Here is a 27,255-nt window from a genome sequence, read left to right as displayed (position 1 = left end):
CGCAGGTGAGCGCCGGCGCATCTTGTTCCAGTCTGCGGGGACTAGTGCCACCCACTGGCTTTCTCCTGCGGCGGGGGCCGCATCTCCGGTCTCCCGAGGCTCCGGAGCCACAGGTGGATCACGCTGCGCCCAGGCGAAAGGCCTCTGCTGGGTGCAGCCTGTAAAGCTGGCGGTGTGAATGGGCATAGCCGGGGCAAAAGCAACAATTTCGCTCGGGCATCAGAGCCCAGAATCTAAGCCAAATAGGAAAAAACTGCCGCGACCCGGCAGCAATGACATTTGAGCGCCCAACTCGGTTGCCCAACCGAGTTTCCTGCTCCCGGCGGCAGCTCGCTTTCCGGGGAGCCTGGCAGGGCTCGTCGTCATCCTGGACGCCCAACAGGATGTAGGGGCTGCAGCTTCCTGCCCGAAGTTCCGGAGCCTCTCCCTGGCTCCAGACACTGGGGTCTCTGTGACCGCCCCCCATCCCTGAACGCCACCCCCGTTGAACCCAGGTCTGGACTTCACCTGCCGTACAAGCCTGCCCCTTCGTCCGTCCGTCCTTCCCTCCTTCCTTTCTTCCTTCCTTCTTCCCTCCCTCCCTCCCTCCCTACCTTCCTCCCTTTCTTTCTTCCTCCTTTCCTCCCTTCCGTCCTTCCCCAACTCGGAAACTTGGGTCCTTTCTTCTAGATCTCCTTGCCAGCCTTCTAAATTCTTCGTTCTCAATAATCTGGAAAGGGATTACTCCTCACCGTCCCTATTCTTCCCCTCCTCTCTCCAGTTCCCTCACCCTGACACATGGTTCTCCTGCCTTCTGTATTCAAACCACCCCCCTTATCCTGTTTCTCGGTGAGGAGATTCTCAGCCTTCCTGAACCCCTGCCCCTGTTGCTCACTCCCTGACTCACTCTCCCGCGAGCTCCTAACCTTCTGGACAAAGGCCCCCCTCACCTAACACTCCTGCCTTTCTTTCCTGATTGCTGTGGGGCCCCAAACTTCCTTTATAAATTGAGCCAACCCCAAATCCACATCTGGATCCCAAAGAGTATATCCTTGTGCCCTTTCTCTCTGCCATTACTACTCTCAGTCCAACTGCATTTATCTTCATCAACAAGGTGCTAGTCCGTAATTGGTCACCCAATCCTCATTAATGCACTGAATCCCAGTATCTTGAGGAGAGTTTACCTTTACATCAATCAGACCCCTATTTAAAAGCCTCTAATCTTCCCTACATCAGTTTAATAAACTCTGAATTTCCTGCTTAGAACTTCTCTTCAAATAGTTTATTATTCATTCATTGTTTCCTCTCCAGCATTCTGCTATTCAGCTAATTCTCTTGCTCTCTTTGGTCACCATTTTTATGGGAAAACACAGCTAACTAAATGTAAGGCAATGTATGTCCTCCCCTAGGCAGCAGTGGCAGAATCTGAACATTTTCTAGAGAACAATCTTAGACAATGTCTCATTTAAACCCAGTATTTGCAGCTCTGAGCTTTAAGTCATCCCACATTCAAAATTGAAAGGCTGATTTCTGTTCCACAACCCATTAAATATTAAAGTTCGTTGGGAATACTGCCACAGGGACTCTGAATTTCCCAGAATTGTGCAGCTTTTCAATATGTATTAAATTTTGTGGCATAATGGCAATAAAGTTTTCCATCTCTGGGAATCCCTTTCCTGCCTCAATTACATAGAGCTATCCAAATTATTAGATAAATCTTCTGGAAAAAAATATTATTCTAAAGTGAATCTAGTTAAATAACTCCCATTTTCCACCTATAGCCCCTTTTTATTGAACTGACTTTTTACCACACAATGGGGTTTCTCACTTTCAAAGTTCAGTAAGCATAAAATACAAAATTTGTGATTGTTACAGGTAATTTAATTTACAAGGAAATCCCAGCTGTATTACTGAACATGTTTAAAGATGACCTGGGAACCAGTAAAATTGATATTTATTAATGTGACTAACCAGCCATAGATCTGACACCTCACCAGCGACCATTGTAATAAGGTTTCAAAGTCAAAGCCTTTCCCCAGTAACCCACATGGGAAACGGTCCGCCCTTTCGGGCGGCTAGCAGCAAACTGCAGGAGAAGAGTTTATGATGTTTTCTACAGTAATACAGACAGTTTCGGGCATCCTGATACACAGTAACCACTTTTATCTGGGTAATTTCCCAATATTCAAAATCAGCACACTCACATAAATATCAAAAAGGGGAATTAGATATCTGATCCAAGAATAAGAGTTCACTGTAATTAGGCAGATGTTTCCATTCATAGCATTAAATAGTCTGTCAAAAGCAAAAATTCAGAGCTAATGAACAATAAGCATTAATGAAATTCTTTGCTCAAGAACTTGTTTCCTTTTTTAAAATGACAAAACCCAATAAGCTGGATTAATCAAAAGTTTTTAAAAATTAAGATTTCTTGGAAGTTTAGCCTCCTATCCAATGGCCAGCTGGAAGGTAAGAGGAAATATCTGTGTTTCTGTTTGGGAGGGAATGGTCTCAGTTAAGGGAGCGAAGCCTCAAAGAACCTAACTCTGATTATTAAAACCGTTTCTAAGCACTTGAGAGGTAAAGCTGGTCCTCATTAACTCTAGAGATCTTCTCCCTCTAAGTTTGTGCCACCATTTCCTAAATCCCAAAGAAAGGGAATGTTCTCTTCAAATTTTGTGCTGGCATCACCTTGACTTTGAGGAAGTAAAACATAAATTTGGTTTGATTTTCCCACCTCTCATTTTCTTTCAATAATTGACTGCCAGCCCTCCAGCTTTCCTTTTCTAATGGGGGCTCAGGGTTGGGGAGTGGGTGGGGTCATGGAATCCTCCCATCAGCTCCGCTGAAAAATCTACAGTGACCTCTGGCCATCCAAGCAGCACATAGCTTCTTAACAGAAGGCACCTACTCCTCTATCCAGCGACCACAGCTGCCCCACGGACACATTTTTCCTTACCAGACTCTACCTGAGCCATCCCCTATTCAGGGCATTTCCCTTTTTCAAAACAAATCCCGGACAAAGAAGGATATACTTGCGGGTCATTTATCTCGAGGGACAAGGAAGCAGAAACCCAATGCCAGAGATTCTTCAAGAGTAGTGGTTTGGTAGGGTGGCAGCTTCCTGAGTCCACCAAGTGAGGCCTGGTCTGAGGAAAAGAACTGTCCCAGGCTGTCAAAGGGTTAAATATTTGTTAAGGGTAAAACCTGAGCCTCCTGTTTTTTGTGCTAGCCCGGGGGCCTGCTGGAGATTCAGTATCTCTCGCTTATTTCCTGCGATCACTAAAGCCCGTTTTCAGGAAAACAAGTCGCAGGGGTTTGAAATGTCACACCAAGTGACCTGGGCACGGCATATCCAGGGGCCATTCCCAGCCCCCTCCCACCCGGGCCATCCCCCGCCCCCTGCATTTAGGCTCTGGAAAGAAAATAAACCAAGGACACGCCAGACTGGTTCTGGGTGGACTTATTTTCCCGGGCAGCCGCGATCGTAGCGGGGGCTTGTTGTGGCTCCTTCAGTGTATCGCTTGCAGGTGATGCCAAATGCAGATAAGGAGCCGCCGCCCGGCCTTCTCCTCTGTCTAGACGGGGGAATTAATAAATGCAGCGAGATCGATCACGTCGCGCATCCACTCTGGGGACAGCGCTGAGGGTGACCCGTTACAGGCCCCCTGTTCGCCCCGGGCCCTCGGGCTCCCTGCTCCGGGACTTGGTCGTAGCGGCAGGCGGGCGAGACGCCTGGGGCAGAGGGGTCTGCCCGGGGGTAAAGCACGGGCAGGGCCCAAGTGCACCGGCCGCAAATGCAGCTAGGGGCTGCAGACTCGGCCCTTGGCGGGCACCCGGCTCCACCAGAGGCAAAGCCGAGGGAGGAAGAATCCCTCGCGAGCCTGACCGCAGGCGGGAGTCCGCCGAACAGCTGCCAACCAAGCGTCGCAGGTTTCCCGCTCAAACGAGGTCTCCTCACCTGCCCCGCGGGCTTCAGTCGCGAAGCGAGAGGGACCTTGGTGGAGGGTGCGCGATGCCGAGACCCGCCCGGAGCAGGGAGCGCGCCCGGGCTTCCGGGAGGGCCGCAGCACTTTCCGCCCGGGCGGGGACCGCCTGGGGGCGCACGGACCCAGCCCCGCCCCCCACGCGGCGCCCAATCCCCGCCGGGCCCGCCCCCGGCCGTGCGGGAGGCCTCGGAGCAGTGGCGCGCGAGGCGCGGGCACGAGCAGCTGGGCCCACCCCTGGGACCCCGGGGCCGGCTCGACCCCGCCGCCTTTTCGTTGAAACCAGCTCCCAGCCCCAACCTGCGTCCGGCCGGCCCTCCCGCTGCGCCCACAGCACACAGCAGCAGCATCGCATTGGGTTATTATTGTTTTTTTATTAAGATCAAAATATCCATCCCACTGTGAACTGGCCGTTCTCACAATAAATAACAATAACTTACGTTTTGTTCGGTAAAGGCTCACACACTCTGTCCTCCGTCGACTGATAATTTAAAACATTTTCAAGGAAAGTCTCGTTTCTACTTTTTCCGGCAATCATGCGCTTTGGGGATTCAGTGTCTGTTCCATTTGGATTGTCCCCGCTTAGAGCCCGGACAAAGCTGCCGGCTTTGGGGTAGGAACCCGCCTGAACGAGCTCCGGGTGGCCCCGCGCCAGATGCGCCCCGCCTGTTCTCCACGCGTGGGGGGCGCGGACAGAGCGGCGCTGGCCACGCGGAGCGAGGGAAGAGGAGAGGGCAGAGCTAACGCTAGTAAATCCCAAAAACTGGTTTTGAAAAAATAAAAGTTCTCGAATTAGGGCTCTCCGGTCTGGTGAAAGCAGGTTGTATCCTGGAGCTTTGGGCTGTCCTGACCGCTTCTCTGTCCTCTCTCGTTAAATAACAATAATAATAATTACAAAGGCGAGAGAGTTTTCGGAGCTGGAATGGCTTGAGCACGGGTGAGTCTCATGCAGGGGGCATGCGAGGTCCGCGGGCTGGCGTGGACGGGGTCCTCTCACGTCTCCACGGGACTCGGCACCATGCTGTTGGGGGTGTCCGGGAGCTGCGAGGACAGGGAGGTCACATCGCTGCCGGAGGAGTTGCCTAGCGAGCCAGACTCAGAGAAGGAGACCTGGGGATGTGCAGACACCAAGAAGAGGCGGGTGAAGAGGCGCCGGAGCTGCTGCTCCCAGGCCGCACACTCTGAATTGAGGAGGTCCCTTAGGGACAAACCACCGGCTAGGAGCAAGCCCTTCAGAGATGTGGGCCAGTCCCCAAGAGCTCGCTGGGGTATTAGGGAGGGAGCTCCAGTTGGTTAATCTCTCCATCTCCCTTGCGAGTGCTTTAATCTAGGGAGACCTGGTTTAGAGCGAATTATGGGCTAAGGTGCATTTGCAGTCCCCTTATCTATCCCCCCACCCCTTGCCTAGAGCTGTCCCCAGCCCCTCATCCCCTGAGAAGTCCCTCCTTCCCACCTTGATCAACTGGCTAAATCCCACCCCTCCCAATCCTGAGGTCTGGGTGTGTAGGGCAGGACCTCACCAGCTGCTGGAAGGCCGGTTGGTCCAGGTCACTCTGGAGGGCAAACTCGCTGAGGGCTTTCCAAGGTGGCTGATAGGTCTGCACCTCCACTGCGCTGCCCTGCACAGCGCTCTCGTGACGGATGGGGCTGCCCGCCACCAGGGGCGTTCCGGTCAATCCCTGGAGGCTCTAAGGGACAAGCGGAAGTCAGGGTGAAAGATGCTCAAGTTAGGCTCTGTGTCTCCCACCACATCCTTGACACTGAGGCTCGAGATTTTGGACCTGAAGCAGTTTGGGGACCTGAAGCCGTTTTGGGAGAGGCACTCCCAACATCACAACCAGGTAGTCCTCCTTCCCTGTTAAGACACTCGAGACCCAGAAATCTCCACCATAGTCCAGCCTCAATGCTGGAGCCAACAGGGGGCCAACAGAGCAAAGGACTTCAAGGTTCCCATTTTTCCGGAGGAAAAGTGTCCAAACCAAGCCATGCCAAGAGAACACAACCTGCCCGAACAGGAGCTGCATAAGCCGCCTCAGGCTCCGAGCTTCCAACTTAGGTCTGCCGCTGGGACAAGAAGATCCGACCTCCGGTACAATGATTAAGCAGCCTTAATCTCCAGGGCAAACCTTGCTCTGAACGCGCAGACACACGCTATTTGGACAATCCAGCTGCCCCTGGATCTCCCCACAGCGCGCCCAGAAAAGGGCCCGCAGATGCCGCCGCGAGAACTCGGTGCCCCGCCCTACCCGCTCCTGGTGCTCAGTCCCTCGCCCTCACCGTCTTGTCGTTGTGCTGCTGCTGCTGCAGCTGCTTCATGAGGATGGATTTCTTCTTGTCCTTGCAACGCTTGTTCTGGAACCAGACGCGGATGACCCGTGGGCTCAGGCCGGTCATCTCCACCAGCTGCTCCTTCATGAGCGCGTCGGGCCGCGGGTTGGCGGCATAGCAGGTCCGCAGAGTGTGAAGCTGCTTCTCGTTGAGCACGGTCCGCACGCGGGTTGTCTTCTCCGTCTGTTTGTGCACGTGCGGGCGCAGCGAGGGCTGCCGGCCCGACCCGGGGTCTGCGAGGACAGGCGGAGAGGTGAGCTCGGGGCTGCCCCCACCCCCTCCGCCCGGTGCCCCGTCCTGAGGCGGCTGAGCCCTCCCAGGACCTATTTCGTTTCTCTTCGTTGCCGGTCATTTCGCTTTATTGTTCCTCTACCTTTCCAGCTGTGTGCCCTACCCGGCGAGAGCTATACATTTTCGTCCCTTCCCAAGTCCCCGAGCGGGCAGCCCCGGAGCGCTGTCCCCGGAGCGCTAGCAGGGCGTGGGAGTCCTGCGGCAGGCCGCTGTGGGACGGCAGTGGCCGCTCCCGGCTGTTCCTCCTGCACTTACCGACCCTAGGAATGCCCCCTTGGGCCCTGCGGGACGAAGGAAGCCCTCCGGAAGAAGTCGGAGTTTCAGAGGAAGAGGAAGGAGGAGCTCCCGGGACTCCCTGGAGGGGGAAGGAGGCCGACCAGGGCCCCGGCGCCGCGCCGCTTCGGGATTAGGGGGCTTGTCTCCCGCTCCTAGAAGAGCCTCCCGCTCTTGCAAGGGCCCTTCCTCCTCCTTCAGAGACCACTCAGACAAGGCCGCGAAGACCTGGCCTGGAGCGCCTATTGGCCTCCAGGGACAGAAGGGGCTCGCCTGCCAGCGCTCGGGCCTCAGCTCCCGGGTCTCCTCCTGTAAGTTCTCCTCCTCTAACCTCCTCTAGCTTCCCCGGTCCAACGGCCGCTCACCCTCCCTGCCCGAGCGCAGCCGCTAGCATTCTCGCTTGGCTTTGGGTTCTTTTAGCCCCCGGTAAATAGAGCCTGATGCCCAAGGGCCCGTAAGCCAAACCCGCACCAAACAAAAGGGAGCCCCTCTGTGACCCAAGATGTAGTGCACTCGGCACCGGCTTCATCGCATTTCACACCCCCGTCTAAACCAGGTTCACACCCATGGGAACATGTCGCACTGTTTGAATTTTTATCCCCCCGCAGGCATAACTAGGTCTGGATAAATATTTACAAATAACCCATCCAACCCAATTTCCTCACTCTATAAGGGAGGCAAACCGTGGATCAGAGAGGGGAGGAGCACTACGAGACCACACAGCACCCAGAGGCTGAGACTGGTGCTCCAGTCTCAGCCTGGGGCACGATCTCTGGCCACTAATGTGCACTCAGATCCCATCTCTGGGCAGCTCCTGATTCACACCCAGAACATCCCTGGAGTGTTTTCTATGATCCCGAGTCCACTGTGGCCGCCACACCCTCCTCCCCGAGAAGCACTTGGCTAAGTTGTTCATCAAACTGGGCCTCAAAACACCAACACAAGACACCCAGTCTTTGTGGGGACAGCTAGCTAGCTAGCCGTTGGCTGGTTGAACTCAGGCCCAGCTCTAGGATGGGAACTGTATTTCCTTACACACATACCCCCAGGGGCAAACCCACCTTTCCTCTCTGGCAATACCACACACTACTTGAAATCCCCCATGCAAACTCCCCAGACAGACACCATTTCAGATTCTGTGGTTATTCACCCTGGCTCCATAGTCCGGTATTCCAGGTCATGGAGAACACAATTCTCCACAATACCTCATATGCACACACTCATGCACACACAATCCCGGTTCGTGGTGTTGTGTCCCACCCCACCACACGACCCTAACCCAAACACACACTTAGCTGTATTCCTAGCCACAGTTCTGCACCACAAATCCTGGCAAACGGGACCACACCCGAGCGACAACTTTTCGTCGGGCACAAGCACCCCGTACACACACGCACGCACTCACAACGGCATTGAGCCCCGCGCGCGGCTTACCTGGCAGATGCAGGCCTCGGGCGCCGGGGAGGGGGCCGGGGCTGCGCGGGCTGCCGGCCGCGGCGCGCTCCAGCAGGAGGCCATGGTCCGCGCGGCAGAGCAGCTCGTGCTCCCGCAGCGAGAACTCGTCGCCGGGCAGCAGCTGGCGGCTGCACACGGAGCAGCGGAAGCACTCGATGTGATAGACGCTGTCCCGCGCTCGCATCACTAGATCGCTGCTGCTGAAGCCCACCTGGCACTTGGCGCACTTGATGCCGAACAGCCTGCGGGCCCAAGGCGCGGCCGGTGTCAGCGAGGAGCCTGAGGCCCGCCTCGCCTCCGGGGCTGCAACCGGCTCCGGACACGCGCTCCCAGGACGCTTTGTGGCCCACAGGGAGCTTGCGGGGACCGGCCCTCGGGGAGTTCGCGGGCCCAGATGCGCACGGCGGCCCACGTGCGGAGTTGGGGGTGGCCTTCTCCCCCAGCCGGGGAGCGCGGATGAACCGCCGCGGGCAGCCCCAGCCCCCGGCAGGCGGTAGCTGAGCCCGGGCTCTCGCCGGCCTCACCTGACATAGTCCCGCTTGCAGTAGGTCTTCCCGTCTCTCACGAAGCACGTGCACGTCTCGTCCAGGTACTGGCTGCACTCGGCGCACTTGAGGCAGGCGGCGTGCCACTCCAAGTCGGGCGACACCCGCAGGATAAACTGGTCGTGGATCTGACTCCCGCAGCCCACGCACATGGCCGTCCCGGGCTTCTCTGCCGGGGAAGGGCGCGGGGCCCGCGTCAGGCCAGGCTGCGCGGACCCGGGCGGGCCTCGGCCACTCCAGCCCCAACCCAACCCGCTCGCTCGCTCGCTCCCTTTCAAGAATTTCGACCACAGGGAAAAGTGGGCTTTCTAAACGTCCAAACAACTGGAAACGAAAAAACAAAATCTTCCGAATTTGAGAAGGCTTTTTGTCTCCCCTTCACCCCCCCCCTCCATTTTTTTTGCTACTAAATTCATTTGGACACAGTCGTTTTATCCATGTATCTTGTAACTGAAAGCTAATACATAGGTGAGAAGAAATAATAAAAAGACATTTATGCACTGCAGACACCACCGCATCAATACTGAACGGTGATGTTCCGGCATTTCTGTCCACACACTCCCTCTGACAGCGACTCCCTCCAATCCCAACACAGACACATCAGCTTTCAGCGGAGTCTCTTCTCGTCCTCTCTGACATTTCTTAAATATCCCAGATCAAACTAGAGAAATCTGCCTTTTTCGAAAAGCCAAAAGACAACGCAAGCAAAAAAGCCCACATCTCCAGATCAAACCTAATTGCCCTAGCGCAGAACAGAAGCAGATTTCACAGCCTGAGAGGTCAGCCTAGCAGCCTAATATTGAGAAAGAATGTTTAATTGTAAATTAAAACAACAGGATTCCAAAGGCTAGGTGGCCTGCAGGAAAAATGCGTTCGTTTTGTTTGTTCTCTCCCAGTGTCCTGTCAAATAGAAGCCACTTGTAGAATCCGCTAAACATTCTTCTGCATTAGAAATATTGCATATTAAGCACACACACATACACACCCACACACAGAGAGAAAGACTTACTCTTGGAATGATCCCCCATAGCACCCAGAAAAGGATAATGAAAAATAATATCCACCATGCAGAAAAGAGATGTGCGCAAAGTGTGCGGCCAGGGGCAGAAGGACGAGGGTCGTGCGCCCAGCCTCGGCTCTTTGGTAACTAACTCCTCCTGCCCCGCTGAGTTGAAGGAGCGATTCCGCACCGGCCCGCACGCAGCATGACGTCAGCACGCACTCGCCCGGGGCCGGAGCTGGGGGCGGGACCTGTGGCGTCACGAAGCTTCCCCAGAACCGCGAGGGATGCGGGGGAGGTAATGGGGACCTGGGGGCTGCGGGGCGGGGTGGCTTGGGTGGAAGGCGAGGGTGACGGGGGATTGGCTGCAAGGAAATGGGCAAACCCTGATTGGCCCTGAGTGAACAATGGAGCGCAGCCCCCTAGTCCGAAATCTACAAGGATCCTCTCTCTTGCCCGGAGTCGGGCTATCCCTGCTGGACCTTGCGTCACCGCCGAGCTGGCTTCGCCGCCACCGCAGCTCTGAGCTTTCTCTTGGACTTGCGGGGCGGTCTACCAGGCGTGCCCGAGGAGGGTGATGGATACCTGGGGAGTGTAGGCAGGGGGAGGCCTCTCCTTTAAATGCTCCTTTCTTTCACAAATTAAAAAAATAAAAATCCACTGTTTTGGAACGAGAGTTGGGTGAAAAGGGCGTCTGTTAGGACATAACCATCACCGTCCAGCCCGTCACCTTTCTCTTATCCTGCGCCTTTGTCCTCAGGGTCCAAGTTAGAGAGGGAAGTTAGGGAACGACCACTGCGGGGGTTTGGATAAACTCTTTTTAGACTTCCCTATCCCCACACCCCGACCCCCGCCTGTGGAGACTTCTCCAAGTTGGAACATTATGTGGGTAGCGCCAGAACTCAAAATCCTAAGACGTTTGTCGGATCCTGATTCGAGCCTTGACTTGAATTTGGAGATGGGGGCCAGGAAAGGAAGGTTAATTTGACACGGACTCCCTCATCTTTCCCCTAACCGAATAGCACAGCTCCTTCTAGGAACAATGCTGGGGTCGAATGTGTGTCCTACTTCCCAAATAAGCGATTTTTATAACCTCTTTTGTTTCATTTCGCAAACCAACTGCAAAGCAAATAATCAGAAACAAATGTGGTGCGCGGGGTAATTTACTATCTGTGCAGCGGCTCGTGGGTCCTTAGAAAACCTAAGACTTCTGAGCAGAGTGCAACCATTTTTTTTTTCTTTCAAAGAAATCGCTGTGGGTTTTGTCTGAAAGGGTTCAAAGACTAGCCTATGAATTATAAATAACACCTATCTAACCATGGAGGCTGTTGTTGTTTTCCCGTTAAAAGGTGTACCAGGAACTTGGTGCGCGCCTGGGCGGGACACGGTGCCCGCCTGGGGGTAAAATGTCTCCACTGGAACCCCCGACTCCGACCCAAGTCCGGTCGGCCTGACGGCGTGGTGGAGCACCGCAGCCCTTCTAATAAAAGTCTAAGGCTGTTTGGCCTCAAGCCTCTAGACTACTCTCCGCAAAATGGGTGCAGCCAAGGGCGCTGGGAGAGACTTTGTGAGGAGCCGGGGCTAGGCCTTCCATGCACACTAAACTAGCTGCGCAACGATGGTCCCCTGCACAGCCCGCGAACGCCCATCCGCAGCCCGCGCTATGTCCAGCGCTTCACTCTGGCTGTTCCGTCGTCGTCGTCCCGCAAGGCTTCTGATCATCCTTTGAAACGTGGTCCTGTCACCAGTCTGAAATCACTCTGCCAACAAGCCACGTCTTCCATCTTTGGCTACTAGCTCCCAAGGGGCGCCCACCCTGACTGAGTGTGTATGGAGCAGGGCTTGGGCGGTGGGGGCGGGGGCAGGGGCAGGTCTGGGCGGGGTTGGCAATGCTTCCGCTGAATGTGTCTTTATAAAAAAAAAAAAAAAAAAAAAGATTGAGAAGCGAGGGGGAAGGCAATCGGTGCTTGGGTCTGCGCCAGGCCCCTCTGTGACCTAAGGTATCTTATTTTACTTTTCTGTCCTTCAGTTTCCTCATCTGTAAAAATAGGGAATAAAATCATAGCTATCTCTGCTATTGTAAGAACTAAACTATTCTCTGGAAAAGGCTTGGAATAATACTTCAGATATAGTATGTGTGCAGTAGGCATTAACTAAGGTCATTACTATTATTGGCTATATCCTCGTGTTGGGAGCCTCTGTGTGTGCTGCGTGTTTCTGGGGGGGACACCTGTGTGTGGATGTGGAGGGGAGGCCTAACTATGTCTGTATATCACCTGAACATTTCTTTGTATGGCTCCATGTGTATTTATTTGCTCTGTGTGGGTCTGCTGTGGGGCGGACAATCGAAAAGCGTGGACTGAGTATGGAGTTTGTATACATAGGTGATGTCTCTGTATCTGGGGGCACAGTCCTATAATGGGGGGCATTAGATGAGCGTCCTGGTGAGCTAGGCTGTGTGCCTGGACCATTAGCTTCTCTCTCAGGCCACAGAAGCCTGGCCTGACTCCCAGCACCTGGCCAGGAGCAAGGGAATAATCAATAACTCAAGGAGGAAGGCCACCAGGAGAGGATGGCTCCAGCAGAATCTTAGGCCTTGACTTTAACCCTTTCCTGCCAAGAGGAGAAATTCTTCATCACAGGGTGGGGAGAATTTCTGTGACCATTTTAGGGGGAGGGGAGGCATAGTCACCTCTCCTGGGATGCCAGGAAGCCAAGTCAAGAATTAATATTTGCTCAGCCCCTACCAACCGCAAATCCCCTGTTACAACCAGGACTTTAGAGCGATGTTGTGAGGTGGGTAATATCAGACTCATTCAGTCCCCAAGGAAACTGAGGCTTCTGAAAAGACACGACTGTTTCTGGTCACACGCTAAGTCAGAGCTGGCATTCACAGCCAGGTTGGCCTGGCTCTGTCTGCCTTGCTCCTTTCACTGTGCCCTTGAAGACCCACACCAGTGTGGTTCCACCATTCACCCCCTTCACCTCCACCTCTCTGGAGCTGTAAAACCAGCAGCCTGTTTCAAGATCCCTCAGTGTGAGACCTGCGTCTCCTGGGTCACAGCCCTCCACCCCCCTGGGAGATCAACGTTGGTTGTGGGAGGAGAGAAGACCTCTTCCCCTGGCAGAGCCACAGGGCGCCATTAATCTGGCCCTGCCCAGTTTCTCTGCCTCCTGGCTGCTCCCAGGCTGCCCTTCTGGGAAACGCAGGGGCCACGCTGCTCTGCACATCCCAGGCTACCACACGCAGGAGACCTGGGTGCCTCCTTTGTTGGGCTCTGGAGCACTGTTTTCCCTTAGTAGGAATAGAGCTTAAGCTCCATAGCTCTGTGTTATCCTGTAAAATTAACCCCAACTATGACCCTCCTCCTGGGAAGATTTCAGAAGCACAGAGAAGTCTCCCTGAATTTCTTCTCCCTAAATCTCCTCACCCCATCACTGCTGCCTAAAACTCTGCTCACAATTCCACTGTAAGATCAACTTACTGTGTAAAGAACCTTGAGAAAGAACAGACCAACAGCTGGTCATTCACACTGCAGTGATATAGGCTCTCACCCTGGGAATGAGACCTGAGGGCCCCAGAGCCGGAGTGGAGGAGGGTCAGCAAAGCAGGCCGGATCACTAAAACAAAACAAAACAAAACAAAACAAACCAACTTGTATTATTTACAGTTTTGCTTACTTAGTCCTCTCATCCTTCCTCTTCCTTCTTCTACAACTCTAGAACCAGAAAGCTGGATGAGCCTCTAGAGACATTCTCTTCTGGCCTTGTGTTTGACAGAGAAGGAACTGACTACCAGAGAAGATGGTCATCCTCTCCCTGCCTGTCCATCCAAGACTAGATCCCACTTGGGGGGCCTAGACAGCCCGGACACCTGCATACATGCATGCCCATGCGTACACGCACGCCCACACTGGACTTCCTTCCCAACTGACTTCCTTCCCGTTCTTACCCACTCATGAGATCTTCACTGGCACAAAGATGTTTTGTATCTTTATTTTCATGGAGTCACGTATGTGAGGAGGAACACTGGATATAACCTACACCTTCAGTATTGTCACCATGATGGCTAAAATACTGGCCTCTTGCTTGGGGCCACCTTCACACGCATGAAGGTCCTTATCCTCACAACGATTCTGGAAAGAAGTTACTATTGTTGAAATTGTCCCTGCTTCACAGATGAGGAAACTGAGGCTTGGAGAGGTTAAGTCATTTGTCCCAGGTCACAAAGCTGGTGGAGCCTATGAACCAGTCTCTCTGCCTGCAGATCCTGCTTATGGAGTCATTGCACCATCTCACCTCCTGATCACTCACAAAGGGAATTCCACAGGCACAACGGAAGCTGATGCTTGTGGAAGGAGCATTAATCTTTACCATGAGTATCAGCAAGGAAACTGAAGCTCGGTAACCTTGTATCCAGTGGGTAAGTAACAGAAATGGAACTGGAAACCAGGGATCTCCCTGCTGGCATCCCTGGGGATGGGCTTCTGCCATTGCCCCTCTGAGGACCAGCCCCATGCCCAGAGTCCTCTACTATTCTCCCAAGGCAGTTGGAGATGTTGTAGAGAATAGGCCAAGGAGGACCTCAGCATTCACAGCCTCACCCACCATACAATTCTCAGAGCTGGGTTTTGGTGTAGGAGTTTGGCACCATGCTTCAGAGAAAATAACTAGGGCCTGAGAAAAGGCAGAAACTTGACAAGATTCTAGGCCTCTTGACATCAAACCGGTGTTCTTGCCCCAGCCTCTCTTGCCTGCCTCCCACCAAGTCCCTTAGAGCACACAGGCACCCCCATGGCATGGCACTGGTGAGTGCCCTCTCTCTCCTTCTGAGCTCTTTCCCTCTCCCATAATGCCCATTGAGCATCTGCTGCAGGCTGTGTCCTGGGCTAATCAATTGCAGACTATCTCATTTAATGCACAGGTCACATGCCCGTGAAGCCAGCCCTGCCTCAAAGGTAGGTAGGTCTTCAACATTTTTAAAAAGATTTTATTGGGGCACCTGGATGGCTCAGTGGGTTAAAGCCTCTGCCTTCGGCTCAGGTCATGATCCCAGGGTCCTGGGATTGAGCACCTAATCGGGTTCTCTGCTCAGCAGGGAACCTGCTTCCCCCCCTCTCTCTGCCTGCCTCTCTGCCTACTTGTGATCTATCTGTCAAATAAATAAATAAAGTCTTTTAAAAAAAGATTTTATTTATTTATTTGACAGAGAGGGAGAGAGCGCGCGCGCGCACACGTGCACAGGCTGGGGGAGGGGCAGGCAGAGGGAGAGAGGGAAGCAGACTCCCCACTGAGCAGGGGGCCCAGTGTGATGCAGGTCTTGATCCCAGACCCCTGGGACCATGACCTGAGCCGAAGGCAGACATTCAACCGACTGAGCCACCCAGGCGCCCTGACCATGGGTTTCTTAATTCAGAATGACTTCAGCACATGTCCATTGTAAACCAAGAAACAAACAAACAAACAAGACCATTCCCATGTGGATAGACTTATTAGCACAAGTTACTAACTAGTCTCATAGACTAGTGAGGGTGTGGATTTGAGTCTCCGTCCCACCTCTTACTGGGCATTAACATGTGAAGTTATTGATTTCTTCATTTCTGAGCTGCTGAACAATGAATATAAGACCTACCTAACTTTGGGGCGCCTAGGTGGCTCAGTCAGTTAAGTGTCTACCTTGGGCTCGGGTCATGACCCCAGGGTCCTGGGAATCGAGCCCGCATGGGGCTCCCTGCTCGGCGGGGAGTCTGCGTCTCCTTCTCCCTCTACCCCAGCCTTTGTTTCTTTCCAAATCACACCCCGAAGATAGCTGCAGGGACAACCACCATCCTTAGATTTGGGGACTGGAGGGGTCCACACGGAAGAGCTGTGCCTGGTGTTTTAGGGGAAAGCTGCATTTTTCCTCTCTCTCCAGAAGGGGGAGGCCTAGCCAGCTTGGCACAGCCTGGGAGCGCTTCTTGAGCCCCTGGCCTGGTGCACTGGAGTTCCTGTCTCCTGCCAGCCCGCAGCCTGACTGGGCCTCCCTTCCAGTTCTCCACTTCTGCTCAGGACTATTGCTTCCCTTGGTCTGCAGGGGCACAAGCAAAGCCACAGCCACGCCATCCACAGCAGGTGAGTGTGGCTGGACTGTCACAGAGGAGACTGCAGAGCAAGAGACTGAAGGAGAAGTTTGGATTCCACTGTAGGAAGCCTCACTTGCCAGACTGAGGGCATTCCCCTGGCAAAGGAGAACTTCTGCGACCCCGTTGTAGCGTGAAGAGATTCAGATGGGAACATGGCGTGAACATCTTTCTGTGGAAAGATTAACACACGGATGAGTCAAGCGAGGCAAGAAGTAACCAGGCCGTAAATCAGGAGAGTGTGGGGGAGGGGTGTGAGGGAAGAAGACCTGCCTGTGGACTTTGGGCCAGTGGCTCTCTCCTTAGAAACGGGCAGTCTGGGAGGAAGGCTGGTCTGGGGAAGAGGTGGAAGGTGATCAATTAATCTCATCCAGTTTTGTGGGGTAAAGAGAAGAATTTCTATATGAAATCCTGAGGCAAGAGGAAAATAATACCACTCATTTGTAACTTACTTGTTAAAGATATTGAAAAAAGATACTGAAAATCTGGGTTAAGATTCAGACACCAGTATCAGAGGGACCAGTCTTGCATTGTGAATCCTATTTTCCCGAGGTGGGAGGAGACTGCAGGTTTTCTCTGCAGGTTCTGTCGGTTGGTGGTTGGTGGTGGGGGGAGGGATATGGGCCCTGGGAACACGGGCGTGGAATCAGGATTGCCCTGACTGCCATGGTTCCCGTATTTCCTGTTAGCAGTATTTCTAGATAAAATTTGGGGAACTGTCTGCTATCTGCTTGACTTGAACATTAGTGATGCCTATTTTTCAGTGGATTTCCCCAGCAGAAAAATGAAATATTGTCACAAGCTCTGCTGTCCTGCACAGATGTGTGCGGGTTCGGGTTTTGCAGACTTTGGGGGCCAGTTACTGTCCGCTTACCAATCAGAGGTGCTTGCCCTTCATGAGACTCACACAAATGGATAATGATTTATCGTATGTTCTCAAATATGAGGATGCCTCTTCATAAAGCTATTGTCATAATCTTTTAAAAGTTTTTTGTTTTCTGTTTTTTGTTTTTTTTAAAGTAGGCTCCCCACCCTGTGTGGAACCCAGCGCAGCGCTTAAACTCATGACCCTGAGATCAAGACCTGAGCTGAGATGAAGAGTCAGAGTCTTAACCGATGGAACCACCCAATGTCCCTTAAAGGTTTTAAGGGATGTCTTTTATTCTTTCCAACACACATTCATAAGATGCTAACTATGTTAGTTTTTTTTCTTGTAACAAGGACCACACACTCCTGCCCTAGTCTCTTCGTCACCTTAAAATAAAATAGGAATTATAAATGACACCAAATATTTGGCTACAGTCAAAGTACTTCAAGCAAAATTTTAAAAAGAAATGCACAGACGATCCTCTTTCACTGGAAAACATCTTCTGAAGGTTACTGTTACCAGAAAATTCCAAAAATAGACTATAAATGAGATAATAGAATCTGGGTTGTCACCTCTTGTCCAATGGGATTATCCCTATGTCTAATCATAGACAGATTGTGATTAATGTGATTGTGGATGGGGCATTAATCCGATTCAGAAGGGAATCCAGTCAGATTTTCATCTGCTCCAAATGTGTAATTGGTTTGGAAGCAGCAGAAAAGCAGCTTGTACCAGATCTTGCCGCATCACGGTGATGAGGTCTATTTTGATCAGCTTGAGTTATGGACAATATAAATTATTTATAGCCACTTTAGACATGCCTTATACTTGTAAAGACCTTCAAAACAAAATCACATTTCTCTTGCTGTTGTAGGACTCTCATTCAGCTGGATCCCTGTGCCCACAGCTTATAAAAAGCAAGGAAGCGAAGAGATTAAAGGCCGGTAGGTTCCTCATAAAGTACTGACTGAACATTACAAGGAGCAAGAGGTTGAGCCAGGCAGTAGAAAAGGCCAACGGATGCATACAGAATGGTCTTAGCCCACAAGGATTTTGCTCTAGTTGAGAAGAAGGACCCAGCCTCAGGAAAGCACAGGCATCTGGAGAAAGCAGTATGTGGTGAGGCTCGTTCAAGCTGAGCATAAAGGAGAATCCCCTTTGAACTAGACAAGTTTCATGAGGGTGGTGGGATTTGAACTTTAAAGGAGAGAAAGCTTCCACTATGGCCCATGAGTGAGGAGGGAGCGTGCCAGGGCCAGAGGCTGGGCTGCACCTATGCCCTGGGTGCAGGGAAGGATGGTTTGGGGAGAACAGAGGGAAGGGAAGGTACTATATCATTGGTTGAGCCGCTGCTATGTCCTGTGGCTGGCAGGTCATACATCTCTTTCAGTCCTCATGCTGGGTACTCTGGGCTAACAGAAAGCCTAGAGAAGAGCGATATAAACGGAAATGAGCTGACTCAAACAACAAGCCCAGGGGTAGGGTAGACCATACAGTTAAATGAGCCTGGGGTCTGAAGGTGTCATTAGCAGATTCTTTCTGTTTCTCCGCTGTACTGTCCACAGCTTCATTCTGGGGGTGAGTCTTAGGGTCACACAATGGCTGTCAAAATACTTGGGCCCATATGCCTCCAGCCTGTGACCAGTGAGAGAAGCTGGCGTCTTGGGGCTCTCACCAAAGAATCTCCAAGAAAACCTGATTTCTGTTTCATTGACCCTGGCTTAGATCTGCCCCTTCCTGAACCAGTCACTGAAAGGAATTAGGGATTCCCATGTTAGTTTAGACTAATTGGCACATACCCCACTAGTGGGGTGCTGATAAATGTTTTAAGAACTGGCTCTTTAGGGTGCCTGTGTGTCTCAGTCATTAAGCATCTGCCTTCAGCTCAGGTCGTGATCCCAGGGTCTTGGGATTGAGCCCCGCATTGGGCTCCCTGGTTGGCAGGAAGCCTGCTTCTCCTTCTCCCACTCCCCCTGCTTGTGTTCCCTCTCTTGCTGTGTGTCTCTCTGTCAAACAAATAAATAAAATCTTTATAGAACTGGGTCTTTAGGAAAGAACATATATATACATATATGTTTATTATAAATTTATTGATACAAAGGAAGCATAGCAAAGAATTTATAAATAATAAAATATGCAATTGTATTCTGATTGTAAATTGTAATTTGAATTGTGGTTGTAAATATGTAATTGTATTTCAATTCTAATTTCCACATAGTCAATTGATTCTTATAGAATACTTTCACTGATTTTTGCCAGACTTTTGCTAATTTACAGTTGCCTAATTAAGTAAATAAATATCTTTCTTATAATCTAGCAATAAACAATTATAAAAATGTACTACAATTAGGGGCACCTGTGTGGCTCAGTTGGCTAAGTGTCCACCTTCGGCTTTGGTCATGATCTCGGGTTTCCAGGATCAGGTCCTACATTGGGCTCCCTGCTTAGCGGGGAGTCTGCTTCTCCCTCTCCTTCTGTCTGCTGTTCCACCTGCTTGTGCTCTCTCTCTCTCAAATAAATAAATAAAATCTTTATCTTTTTAAAGATTTTATTTATTTATTTGACAGAGGGAGACACAGTGAGAGAGGGAAACAAGCAGGGTGAGTGGGAGAAGGAGAAGCAGGCCTCCCGCTGAGCAGGGAGCATGATGTGGGCCTCGATCCCAGGACCCTGGGATCCTCACCTGAGCTGAAGGCAGACACTTAATGACTGAGCCACCCAGGCGCCCCTAAATAAAATCTTTAAAAGATATACCACAATTAATATATTTTAAATGAAAACATATAAAACTGTATCATTAAGTCAACAGGAAATGTAAGAAGGCATTATGAAGAAAACTTTCTTGACTAGGGCATTGAAAAACAAAAAAACACATAGAACACCAAAATATGTTCCAGTGTAGAATTATATATATGACATCAATTTTCCTCCAATTTCTCTTTAAATGTATAAATTTATAAATGTAATTTGGTTTACCACAAATATAGTTAAGTTGCCCATGGAATTTGACACAATAATTCTAAAAATAAGATGAAGAAAGAAATGTGTGAGAATTAGTGAGGACAGTTTACAAAAGAAGAGAAATGAAGGGTGCTTTTCCCTATCGGATATTCAAATGCAGTATAAAGTTCTAATAATGAAAACAGTTTGATACTAAAGCAGAATTTGGTAGATTTAATATAACATTGAAAAGCCCCCAAATCAGACTTTTGTTTTGATAGGAGTTCAATAGAAGAGGAATAACAGAACAATTATTCAGTATATATTATTGGTACATTAAAAAAAAATTTAAGTCAGACCTCTCTGCACTGCACTATTTACCACAACCTTCTTCAAACAGATTAAAGATTTAAGTGTAATGACAAAAGCTACAAAGGTACTGGACAAAAATATGTGACTCTTCCTGTAACCTTAGGATGACGATGGGTCTTCCAAGTGGCACAAGGAAGGTAGACCCCAGACAGGAAAGACCAATGAATTTGACTGCATAAGAGTGCAATGAGTTGCTCTTTCCAGGCATCCCTGTGAGGGTAACATCGCCCTTAAACCCTGCATGGCACTCCCTCACACACTGCCATGATGCCCAGGGAAGACAGGGTCACCTGGAAGTCCAGCTGCTTCCTTAAGATCATCCAGCTTTTGGATGATTATCCAAAATGCTTCACTGTGAGAGCAGACAACATGGACTCCAAGCAGATACAGCAGATCCACAAGACACAAGAAGGGCAAGAACACTGTGATGCACAAGGCCATCCAAAGGCATCTGGAGAACAACCCAGCTCTGGAGAAACTGTTGCCTCATATGTGTGTGGGGGGCTGTATGGGGGGTCTTGTTACCAAGGAAGACCTCACTGAGATCAGGGACGTGTTGCTGGCCAACAAGGTGCCAGCTGCCTCCCACACTGGTGCCATAGCCCATGGGAAGTTCCTGTGCCAGCCCAGGACACTGGTCAGGGCCTGTGAAGACCTCCTTCTTCCAAGCTTTAGGCATCACCACTAAAATCTCCAGGGGCACCATTGGAATCCTGAGTGATGTGTAGCTGATTCAGACTGGAGACCAAGTGGCAACCAGTGAAGACACACTGCTGGGCATGCTGAACATCTACCCCTTCTCCTTTGGGCTTTGGGCTGATCATCTAGCAGGTGTTTGACAATGGCAGCATTTAACCCCTGAAGTGCTTGACATGACAGAGGAAACTGCATTTGCACTTCCCAGAGGGTGTCTGTGATGTCTCTAGGATCTGTCTGCAGGTAGGTGACCCCACCGTTGCATCAGTGCCCCATTCTGCCATCAATGGATACAAGTGCATCCCGGCTTTGTCTGCGGAGACTGAGGACACCTTCCCACTTGCTGAAAAGGTCATAGGCTTCATGGTGGATCCATCTGCATCCATGGCTGTCACCTCTGTGACCACAGCCCCAGCTAAAGCAGAAGCAAAGGAAGAGTTGGAGGAGTCCAGTGAGGATATGGGATTTGGTCTCTTAGACTAATCAACAAAAGCAACCAATTCAGCTAACCCTATTTGTGAAACAAGGAAATGTAGGCTTACTTCTTGTACAAAAGAAAATGCAATGGCTGTTTATTATTTACTACAGACAAATGGGTTGATAGCCTTACAAAAAAAGGTTTAGTGTATTAATGATTTAAATAAGAAAATGATGAATTCTAACAGAAAAATGGGCTGGAAAGAAGAAAAAAATAATGATCAATTACACATGAAAAAATTACTGTCTCACCATAAACTCCATAGCTTAAAATAACACCCATATATTGTCTCCCAGTTTCTGTTACTCAGAATTCTGGGCATGGCTTAACTGGGTTCTCTGCTTAGGGTCTTACAGAACTGAAATGAAGATGTTGGCTGGGCTGCATTCTCATATGAGGCTTGACTAGGGAAAGATAAGCTTCCAAGCTCCCAAACTGGTGGTGGAACTCATTTACTTGCAACATGTAAATGAAGGCTTGCTTCTTCAAAGCCAGCAGCAGCAGCAAGAGAGAGAGAATGAGAGAAAGAGAAAGATTCTGTCGAGTTGAGTTTCCAACTTGATGGGCCCTTTTAAAAAAGTTACTTATTTATTTGAGAGGGAGAGAGAGCACAAGCACGGGGAAAGGGAGAGGGAGCAGCAGACTCCCCATTGAACAGGGAGCCCGATTCAGGGCTTGATCCCAGGACCCTAAGATCATGACCTGAGCTGAAGTCAGATGTTTAAACAACTGAGCCACCCAGGTGCTCCTTGAGGATGCCCTTTTAAAGGGTTCACCTAATTAAGTAAGGCCCACCTACTTTTCATGAGCCCCAAATCAACTGATTAGAACTTCAATTACATTTGCAAAATCCATTCACTTTTGCTGTACTTCTTAGAAACAAATCATAGGCATTCAAGGGGAGGGGATTACACAGGTTTGGATCATGGGGATCATTCTAACCTTAGAATGTACCCACCACATTAGTAATGAAAGAAAAGCAAATTAAAGCATTATGAATAGTCATTTTTGGCATCTCACACTGGCAAAGATTTAAAAATCAAAACCCCCCAAATTCCCAGTGTTGGCAAAGTGTGAGAAAACTGGCCCTACCCTAGCCCGTTGGAGGGAGTGTCGAGGGGGTACAACAATCTGAAATGCAATTTTGCAAAACTTGTCAAAGACTTAAAACTCTGTGGTCTCTTTGGCCCAGCATAACTTCTGCTAGAAACTACTCATGGAAATACTTATGGATAATGTACTAAAGATTTAATCTTGAGTTGTACACTGAAGCCTTATTTATAAAACCAAAAATGGAAAAAAAAGAGGAGGGGATAAAAATGAACAAAAGTAAAAGGCTGGTTAAAGAATGTGGTAAAAAAAAATAAATAAATTGTGGTAAATCTACATAATGGAAGTGAACTGATTCACAATGTTTTACAGTTTGAGCTCCAGTGCCAGGCAACCATGGTCAGAATCCAGGCTCTAGCATTTAGGGGCTCTGCAAAATGGGTGTGTACCATAACCTCTCTGAGCCTCAGTTACAAAGAGGATAATAACAGTACCCATCTCATCGGGTTGTTGGGAGGATTAAATTCTCATTCATGTACCTGTTGTGCTAAGACAGCACTTGATTGTGGAGCAGGTGGGGGAGGATAGGGTATCATGACCTTACCAAACAACTTATGCAAAATAATTCCATTTTTGTTAAGGAGTTAAATGACAAACTCAGCAAATAGAACAGAAAGTCATCCTTCAGATTGTTACATAAATTTATTTTCTCTAAGAAGTAGGTTTATAGAGGATGTCTATTTTCTTCTTTGTGAGTTTTTAAATTTACTAACAGTTCTACACTATATACTTATGACTTTAGGGGGGGGAAATACCCAAACTTTGTTTTTTTAAAGAAAGGAAAAGTGGGGCTCCTGGGTGGCTCAGTGGATTAATCCTCTGCCTTCGGCTCAGGTCATGATCTCAGGGTCCTGGGATCCAAGCCCTGCATTGGGCTGTCTGCTCAGTGGGGAGCCTGCTTCCCCCCCTCTCTCTTTGCCTGCCTCTCTGCCTACTTGTGATCTCTGTCAAATAAACAAATAATATCTTAAAAAAAAAAAAAAAAGAAAAGAAAAGTAAGCCATGAATAATCAGGAAGTCCTGAAAAATGAGCTGGGGACTGAATAGGTCTTATATGACAATGGTTCTCAGACTTGGAATTCAAGGTCTAAGAAAAAAAAACAATAGGGATAAGATATGGGACTGCCACTGTTCTGTGTTGCCAAGTGAGACATTTTTTAATTTTTTAAAATTTCATTTGTTTATTTGACAGATAAAGTGAGAGAGCACAAGCAGGGGGAGCAGAAAGAAAGAGGGAGAAGCAGGCTCTCCATTGAGCAGGGAACCCGATGCGGACTCCATCCCAAGACCCTGGGATCATGACCTGAGCAGAAGGCAGAGCCTTTAACCCACTGAGCCACCCAGGCGCCCATAAATAAATAAAATCTTAAAAAAAAAAAAAAGTTACTATCTAGCATCATCACTTCATATAAAAGGAAACATATTAACACGGAAAAAAGAAAAGATTCATTTCAGAATAAATATTCCTTTTCATTGAGTTTTGTGAAAAATTCATTGCATCATTTTTATTTTTCTCATTTGGCCAAAAAATGCTAAAAACTTCATCTTGGGCTGAATATTGGGGGCAACCGAGGTAGGGCCTTAGGAATGAAAAGGGTCACCAGCAAAGCAGGGAGGCAGCAATGTGGACACTGTGGAAGATCTGGCCCCTCTGCTTGGCCCCAAGGCTCTCATTACCGTTTCATGTGTGTGAGGTGAGTATGGAGAGTTCTGGGGGCCAAGTGATGATTTAATTCTCAGGGATCCTAATGAAGATAACTTGAAATCCCTTTTCTAACCACTGAGAATACATCTGTGAATAACACACACATAATCCCTACCCTTTCTCTATGGAGGAGGAGACTAAGGGACAAGTGTCTTTCATTGAATCTGTGGGATCAGTCTCCTCTCCTGAATTTTCTACAGGACTGGTGGGGACAGCAAGCTCAGCAAAGAGCTTCTGAACCACAGAGTCTTCAGGTGCCCTGAAAGTCTGGCTGAGGGCATTACAGAAGGACAGTCATCCAGTGTGACTTCCAATGGTATCTCTTGGGCACCTGCAGGCTCTTTGCACCAACAAACGTTTCAGTATTCATTTCTATCTATGGGTATATTGGAAAGATATGCATGTTTTATTAAGCTCAGAATAAGACTTCAATATTTATGTATAAAGCTAAAGCTTCACTTCAGCATTATGAAGGCAAGCAAAATGCAAGGCTAATTTGATAATGTAGACAAATTCCTTTGCCATTAATCCCATGAATCATACATGCCTCCTCTAAGAGCCTGAAATCTGAATATTTTAGCACAAGTAGAGTATCGGGAGAGTAAAAACCCACTAATTGGGACAAACTGGAAGCAGTCAGAATGCATTTTAGATGATGTTAAACTCAAAGTTACCTTCTTATATAATCTATACATGTCTCTATATACACATTATATTAAACATAAAATTGATAGTAGATGAGTCATGGCCAAACAGAGGTCCCACCTTGGCTGCTTTCACATGGAGCTAAGAATGCCATGACTTTAGAAGCTCGTTTATTAGTGGGCCTAGAGATGCTGCCAATGTCTGAAAGAATAGTTTTGGAAAATAATCACTTTTCCACAATGGTAGATAAAATCAGTTTGCTTATTACACCTTTTTCTCATGGATGATTATAATGGATGTCATTACTTCAGCTAGGATTCTTTATTTATTGAGGTGGGGGAAGAACAAGCAGGGGGAGGGGCAGAGGCAAGGGAGAGAGAATCCCAAGCAGACTCCACTCTAGATGTGGAGTCCAACACAGGCTCGATCTCACGTCCCTGAGATCATGACCTGAGCTGAAATCAAGAGTCAGACCCCAGCTGACTGAGCCACTTAGGCTCCCTTCAGCTGGGATTCTTACTCTAAATTTGCAGCCTCTAAACTGAAAAGTGCAGAGTCTTCCATCTTATAATTGTCACATATGGGGAGGGTTTCCCAACTTTCCCAAGTGGGAATTAGTTGGATTGTGGCTATACTTCTGATTGGCAAGGTCTCTCTTTTTTTTTTTTTTAAGATTTTATTTATTTATTTGACAGATAGAGATCACAAGTAGGCAGAGAGGCAGGCAGAGAGAGAGAGAGAGAGGAGGAAGCAGGCTCCCCGCTGAGCAGAGAGCCCAATGCGGGGCTGGATCCAGCCCCCAGGACCCTGAGATCATGACCTGAGCCAAAGGCAGAGGCTTTAACCCACTGAGCCACCCAGGCGCCCCAAGGTCTCTTTTTATAAAGTACTTTTGTTTCCTTCTCATTAAGAGAAAACCTATTTCTTAAGTACTTATGAGGAGCTTCTAGGATGGAAGCCCTTGAGGGTGAGGACTATGTCTATTTTATACCTCTAGGCTCAGAATAGAGCCTGCATATAACTACTCAATAAATCGTTGGTGAAGTAGTGGTGTCCAGATGTCCCTGCTTAGGTGGAGGTGGTAGACAGCTTTCAAGATGGCCCCAATGATCCCTGCCTCCTGTTATTTTCACCCTAGTGTAGTTCTCTCTCACACTCTATTAGGGTCGGTGACTGTCACTGGGGGGATATGGCAGTCATGATGATAGGTCACTACCACGATTAGGTAATAAAAGACTAGGCTTACATCTTCGTATCTGTCCTTTTTTCTTTTTTTTTAAGATTATATTTATTTACTTGAGATAGAGAGAGAGAGAGAGAGAGAGAACAAACAGGCAGAATGACAGGCAGAGGGAGAAGGAGAAGCCCATCGAGCAGAGAGCCCAAATAGGGCTTGATCCCAAGATCCCAATATGATGACCTGAAATGAAGGCAGATGCTTAACCTACTGAGCCACCCAGGTGCTCAGGTATCTATCTTTATCCATCTCTCTGATCTCTGCCTTTGGGAAAAGCCACATAGATAGGTCCCTGTGGTAAGGAACTGAAGCCTCCTGCCAACAGCTACACAGGTGGTCTTGGAAGAGATTCCCCAGTCCCATATAAGTCTTCAGAAACTGCAGCTCTGGTCAATAGCTTGAATGTAGCCTTGTGAGGAAGTTTGAGCCAGAACCACCCAGCTGAGCTATTCTATGATCCTCCAAATCTCAGAAACTGTTAGATAATACATGTTGTTTCAAGATGCTATATGTGGAGGGTAACTTGTAATTTGTTACACAGCAGTGGATAACTAGTACAACATGAAATCCCACCCATTTCTCACCAAAACCCTATGAGGAAGGCATTAACAACACTTTCTGACCAGTGAAGATACAGAGGTCAGCGAAATCAAGGAACCTGTCTAAGACACCTTGGATACAAACTCAGGTCAGACACCTGTTATCTCTCAGAGAACAAACATACCATATTTCTCTTACCCCAAAAATATTAACCTTTAAAGTCTGTCTCTCTGTTATCATTTGGGATTTTGGCATCTGGTAATAAGAGCAGTGACTATTAAAAATATACCAAGGGAAGCTGTTTGCATAACCCATAAATGTTTGAGGTTTCATGGTCATGATTTCCAAATACAGAAATGACAACACATCGGAAGGAAGAGAAGAGTTGAAAGGAGAATCTGAAAATGGCACAGTTAAAATCATCCGTAGGTATTTTTAGCACAAAGAAATAAGTCCTGTTGGCAGACACTGCTAAAATGTAGGACCATTTTCATGTGCTATATTTAGAAAGTCAGCGAATGTCATAGCAAAACAATAGCCTGTTGAGAACGTGGATGAACCTTGAAAATATGAATATAGGCCCATTTCTATGTGGTCCTCATTGAAGCTTTACAGAAGCAGTTCTCTGGGACCCAATCTCCATCAGCCTCCAAATGGTAAGGGGAAAAGTGGATCTACTGGGCAAACA

At 49.2% G+C, this 27,255-nt stretch overlaps 2 protein-coding genes and 1 pseudogene across 2 annotated transcripts; 1 reads left to right on the top strand and 2 right to left on the bottom strand.

The window, feature by feature from the left end:
• Positions 1 to 3,592: 3,592 nt before the first annotated feature.
• LOC111153102 (collagen alpha-1(II) chain-like) lies at positions 3,593 to 4,315 on the bottom strand. The gene has a single exon (XM_022511891.1). The coding sequence runs from the start codon at positions 4,313 to 4,315 to the stop codon at positions 3,593 to 3,595; it is 723 nt and encodes a 240-aa protein (XP_022367599.1).
• Positions 4,316 to 4,958: 643 nt separating this feature from the next.
• Positions 4,959 to 9,924, bottom strand: LOC111153089 (ISL LIM homeobox 2). The gene is made up of 6 exons (XM_022511884.1): positions 9,867 to 9,924; positions 8,837 to 9,026; positions 8,292 to 8,554; positions 6,243 to 6,526; positions 5,486 to 5,653; positions 4,959 to 5,075 (listed from the first exon to the last, which is right to left on the bottom strand). The coding sequence occupies exons 1-6, from the start codon at positions 9,922 to 9,924 to the stop codon at positions 4,959 to 4,961; spliced, it is 1,080 nt and encodes a 359-aa protein (XP_022367592.1).
• Positions 9,925 to 20,423: 10,499 nt separating this feature from the next.
• LOC111153348 lies at positions 20,424 to 21,335 on the top strand (annotated as a pseudogene).
• Positions 21,336 to 27,255: the final 5,920 nt, after the last annotated feature.

Source organism: Enhydra lutris, unplaced genomic scaffold (assembly GCF_002288905.1).
Source record: "Enhydra lutris kenyoni isolate GAN:26980312 unplaced genomic scaffold, ASM228890v2 scaffoldscaffold31, whole genome shotgun sequence".
Taxonomy (NCBI): domain Eukaryota; kingdom Metazoa; phylum Chordata; class Mammalia; order Carnivora; family Mustelidae; genus Enhydra; species Enhydra lutris.
This window is presented reverse-complemented; position numbering and strand designations above follow the sequence as displayed.